This window comes from Anopheles darlingi, chromosome 3, assembly GCF_943734745.1.
Source record: "Anopheles darlingi chromosome 3, idAnoDarlMG_H_01, whole genome shotgun sequence".
Taxonomy (NCBI): domain Eukaryota; kingdom Metazoa; phylum Arthropoda; class Insecta; order Diptera; family Culicidae; genus Anopheles; species Anopheles darlingi.
The window spans coordinates 13,016,058-13,021,154 of record NC_064875.1 but is presented as its reverse complement, the minus strand read 5'-3'; the positions used below and the strand labels follow the sequence as shown (position 1 = coordinate 13,021,154).

The following is a 5,097-nucleotide window of genomic DNA, read 5'->3' as shown; positions in this document are numbered from 1 at the left end:
TCTCCACTCGCCCTCCACGATTACTTCTCTCCTTATCTGCTGCTACTACTACTACTAAGGAACGAGCGAGAGAGCATTACAAGCAAAATCTCCACCATTCGGCTGCCATTCGGATGCGGGTTGCATTTCCGGATCGAAAGATACATAAACATGTTGATGTTCCGAGGCCCATTCCGACGCGGGGAAAGGGTCTTACCGAGGGCATAATAAATACAGCTCCATCTTGGAAACAATAACGTCGTGTTCGGGGTCGGGCAGGCCTTGTTCGCTCTCTCTCGAACTCGAAACTACTCGGATGCACTAGCACTGCCTGGGATGGAGCTGCGAGTACGCCAATGGGGGATTTTTGGTCGATTGTTGTTTCCTGTTCGCTGTCAGGAAATTTCTCGGAAACCGTACCGGAAGTGCCGGTCGGTTGGCGGCCGGTTGGGGGTGTTGGTGCGGCCCCGACATTTCATGCCGAGAACCGGTTGCTGTTGTCACGTTGGCGAGTTGCTCATCTTTTGTGCTAATTGGATGTTTGCTGAATGTAGCATTTCAGCATTGGCCATGATGTTGCTGTTTTCATGTTCACGGTCGCTGGAGAGTAGAGCAATGTGCTTAGCCTACTGCGAGTATTGTAAGAAAACGTCTATTTATTAATTTAGGTTATTAAATAATATACCATCAACCAAATGGTACACCGGTAAGGTTACCGCTATATGCATTTACCGAAAGTCCGATCCTCGAAGCCGCAACCATCGCGACCGGATCCTTCCCCGAAAGCCCGAAACCAGTATCGTCATTCTAAAGAAACAAAGTGAAAAAGCAAAAATCAACACCGCAGTCGCAGGCAAATGTGTTTCATTTACTGTTAATTTGAAACCGGTACATACCACGGAGCAGCAATTCCGCGGCGCGGGGGGAGGGGAGTTCATGATTTCCTCCAGCTACCGAAGCGGACAAGTACCGCTCGGGTTTTTCGGCAAAGGCCGGCGAGGTGGGGCGTTGAAAAGTTTTTCCTTCACCGGAGTAGCACCAGTAGGCCGAAAAAAAAAAAAATAAAGAAAGGAAAACGGCGCGCAGATGGCTACACTCTCCTGGGTGTGTTCGGGCGCGGCTCGTGACGACGAATCGAACACATTTACGCATAAATTATATCACTCACATAAAAATATGTTTACTTTATGTTAATGAAGAGAGCGCTCCTTTGCTCCTGAGAGGGGAAGATGGTACAAAAAAAAAAAGCTGGCAAGGAAAAGACACGAAAAAAGGGCAGCATACTTTTCGCATTTTTCGCCTCATCGCCCACAATTCGGAGGTTGCTTTTAGCGATCTTAGGCACTTAGCAGGAGCAGAGCCTGTGGACTGTAGCAGCTTGCCTTTACCGTTGTCCTCCCCCCCCCCCCCCTCGTGGGGCTCTTCCTTTCCTTGGTAAATACATTTTCCCGTTTCCCCGATATCAAGTGATCTTTCCTGAGGCTTCAGCTCGTGCTGGTATGCCAACTGGAAGCGGAACGTAACCAGCGTGCGTCAATTGCTGCTGTTGTGTTGTATCCATTTTCCAGCTTCAGGACCAGGGCCAGAACATCAACATCATCTTCATCGCCACCAATACCAACGGGGGGCACGTGTGCGGTTCCTTTGCTCGGTTGTCATCAGGCACGTGAAGAACTCAATCATTTCCGGTATCTAGTGTACCATTCACACCTCAGTGTGGTCTGATGAAGCGTATCGATAAAGAATGGAAGAAAAAGGGAACCTCGGTCTCGACGTGTTAGTTATGCGTTCCTCTTCAGTTGGTAGTAGACGATGTTCGTGAAGGTGGAAAACAATGTCAAACGCAAGCTGCCGTCCAGGAGATTGAAGACCATTTTTTGCCCGATTTTCCGTACCCAGGAATCGGGAACCAATCAGTCTAGCCAGGGTTAATGCAACTCTCGTATGCATTCTACTGCATCCAATAGTCACCCGGCTACTGGCAGGAGCTTAGCGTCGAGCGAGCGATCGGCATCAGCAAGGTCCCGGTGGCTTGCCGACCCTGCTTTTAACGCACGCGAATTCATTTCCTATTTGCATCACGGTACGCGTGAACGGATCTCGGTTAATGTAAAAATAACACCATCTGCCACACACACACACACACACACACACACACACACACACACCCACCGCCATCGATCGTGAGAGGCGGCATCATATCGTCAAGGGCTCCGGGGACCAACCAGGGTTCAACTGCAACAATGATGCTGCAGGGACTGTCAACGCTTTTTTGCCTCCTGAACGCAGCGGCGGACGCGATGGAAGGTTACGGATCGGCTCAGGACCGTCACGCGTTGGCCACTGGCTGGAAACCACCGTCATGTGCACGATATAGGCGAGTGTTGCTTTACCCTGGGGCACCGCGGACCAACAATGTTTTCTCGTGCGCGCGCGCTCCTTTGTGTGTGGAAGATGTATCAAGGGAGGAACCGGGTGTGTTAGCCAGCTGCGGTGTAGCATCTGCTGTGAGCAATCGATGGGACCGGATGGGTGTTACTGTGGTTGGAACTATTGGAGGGAACTTGCATTTGCGTTGACCTTTTGCCAGTTTTTGTTGGAAGCGAGAACGGACTGGTAACTAAACGCTTTCTCTTTGACCTTTCTCTAGACGCGCGCTTCTACTATTCTCTGTTACCGGCATTTGCATAATAAAAGTTAAAGGAGATCCTGAGTGCGATTAGGAAAATGTGGCCTTTAACGAAACATTAGACACTAGACCTGAAACATCTAGTTAGCTTACAGTTGATGCAGGAGTTATTATTATTATTATTATTATTAAAGAACGCAGCTATGACTCATCGGATCATGCAATGTACGTAGTAACAACCAGAGTAGTTACCAAATAGCATAAATATAAAATACTTTCTTTGTAGCTTGCATTACAACCAACAGGCTTTGATTGGACTGACGTCATCGTCGGTGGCTTTGCCGAGGATTCGCCATGAAAGTGACTTTGGTCGCGTTGCGTCGATTATCAGCTGATAATCGCTAATTTATTCAGAGCGTTGGTCTCGATAGTAATGTCGATGCGCCCGCCTAATCACCAATTTCAATCACCGACTCCGGCAACTTTGTTCGCTCGCTAATGATAAGCGAACGAGGTAGCTGTCCCTGCCGCTGTCCCAGCGATCTATTATTAGTTGATCGATGGCCGTGGCGTGGAGAAGGTTCGAAGAAGTCGCTCATCTCATCGTCGCTGTAGGTTTCTGTAAAACACGACGACAAAGGATGCCACGGTTGTTCGACGTAGTAGTGGTCGCTTTGCTGCTGCCAATCGCGTCTTCGGTGCTTGGATACGGTAAGGTGTCTGCCACCGACATAGATGGCTCTGGGAATGTTTTGTGTTCACGTTGGATTTATCGCTTAACGTTTAGTATCGTATTCCAATCGCAATGAAGCGATACCCAAGTTAGAGATGACGGTATCGGAAGGGAAACCGTTAAAAATGGGCGTTTTCAACTACGAGAACCTTCAAACCTACATCCCCCGCTGGTACCACGATGGTAGGTTGATCACCGCGGACTACAAGCGGTGCATTGCGAACTACGGCGAGCTGCGGTGTCCGTCGATGACGCTCCAGGACAAGGGACTGTACGAGCTTTGGGGCACCAGTCGAACCAACGTCGGGCTTCGTCAACTGTTGTTCCACGCGAATGTCGCGGTGGAAGAAGAGGAGGAGGAGGAGGAGGAGGAGGAGAGAGTGCAGATGGCCGCCATCGAGGATCTGCCGTACGAGGAGCGGGACGATTGCTTCTGCTCCGGTGTCACTGGTCGATGCCGCACCGCCAACTATCTCTACCGTGCTCGGGTAATTATCAGGCGAATCGAATGACCTATACGATTCTTATACGGCTTGCGTATGTCTTTGTTCACTACTTTCTAGCTATCGTACAACATGTCGAAGGCGGAAATGGTATACCATAGGCTACCGAATAGTACAGATCCATCGGAAAAAGTCATCGAACCGTTTCTCTCCATACCGGTTAGCTTCATCGAGGGCAACCTGCTAACATCGTACGGTGGATACTTTTATTTCCAGGTACCAGACGAGTGTTGGTCCGATCGCACCAAACCGTGCATGGTGCTGATCGGTAAGAATGACCTGACGGTGGGTTACTTCCTACCGGAAGACGCCACCTCCAAGCCTTTCTACGTTCCGATTAAGGAAACGAGCTGGAAAGTGTTGCGCTCGGAGCGATTACCGTACGGATCGGTCGTCGATCGGTTTGACTTCTTGTACTTGCTGAGTAAGGTGCGCGTGATCTATTTGGCGAACCACACTACCCGACGTGACTCACAGCTGGTAGTTGACGTCGCGTCCACGCAGGACACCGGACTGGGGTGGGTCGGTACGGTGGAGGAGTGCGACTGCCACGAGGGATACCGGGGACTGTCGTGTGAATCTTGCGACGATGGTTACTACCGCTCGTACGATACGATCAGCAAAAATGGGATCTGTTTGCGGCTCGAGCAACTCTGGTATATGCACAAACGACAGCACAGGCTGACGTGAGGCTCTCTTACGCTGTATTTTTTTGTGAATAATCGGTTGTTGTAGATGTAGCAAAAAAAAATAAATAATTAAAAAAAATAAATGCAACAAAACATTATAACTTTTCACAAAAAATGAATTTCCATTTACAAGATGAAGATTCTCAATCCAATTTAAGATAACTTTTAGAATTACAGGCCACAAAGATATGGAAATAATTTAAAAAATTGCGAAACAATAAAACATTTCTAAAAACCAGCGAGTGCTACTTGGATGAGTCATGCAGGAAGTTAATATTGTCGAAAATCACGCATCGCATGCAGCAAAGTGATAGGATTCCTGTACTCTGTACTTCTGTAATCACTGTACAACACGGTCTACATTGTACCGTTCGAATACATGTGACCACCCTTATCAGCATCATTAGTCTATACCAGCGCCGAATCAACAGCACCGGCCTTGTGTTGAAACAATCTTGCTTTCCAGTTCCAGCGAGTGACAACATTTTTGCATTGATTCATCATTCAGCTCATTCTTCCAGGCGGTTGAGCATGATGATGGGAGGTGTCAGGCGATGTGAAAGC

The 5,097-nt window shown here is 48.6% G+C and overlaps 1 protein-coding gene across 3 annotated transcripts; it reads left to right on the top strand.

Annotated features, from left to right (window-relative positions):
- The first annotated feature begins 3,171 nt into the window (after positions 1-3,171).
- LOC125953892 (basement membrane-specific heparan sulfate proteoglycan core protein-like) lies at positions 3,172-4,599 on the top strand. 3 transcript variants are annotated; one of them, XM_049683717.1, is made up of 3 exons: positions 3,172-3,319; positions 3,420-3,829; positions 3,905-4,599. In XM_049683717.1, exons 1-3 carry the CDS (start codon positions 3,250-3,252, stop codon positions 4,532-4,534), a joined length of 1,110 nt encoding a protein of 369 aa, XP_049539674.1. In that variant the 5' UTR covers positions 3,172-3,249; the 3' UTR covers positions 4,535-4,599. The 3 variants fall into 3 exon arrangements, with proteins under 3 accessions (XP_049539674.1, XP_049539675.1, XP_049539672.1); XM_049683718.1 differs by having other exon boundaries at positions 3,396-3,829; positions 4,061-4,599; XM_049683715.1 differs by having other exon boundaries at positions 3,396-3,829.
- The last annotated feature ends 498 nt before the right edge of the window (positions 4,600-5,097 follow it).

Excerpts from the sequence above, each read along its gene's own strand:
- LOC125953892 (XM_049683715.1), top strand. The coding sequence starts at position 3,250 with ATGCCACGGTTGTTCGACGTAGTAGTGGTCGCTTTGCTGCTGCCAATC. Across the intron at positions 3,320-3,395 it reads GTCTTCGGTGCTTGGATACG|TATCGTATTCCAATCGCAAT; the intron begins GTAAGGTGTCTG and ends CTTAACGTTTAG. Across the intron at positions 3,830-3,904 it reads ACTATCTCTACCGTGCTCGG|CTATCGTACAACATGTCGAA; the intron begins GTAATTATCAGG and ends ACTACTTTCTAG.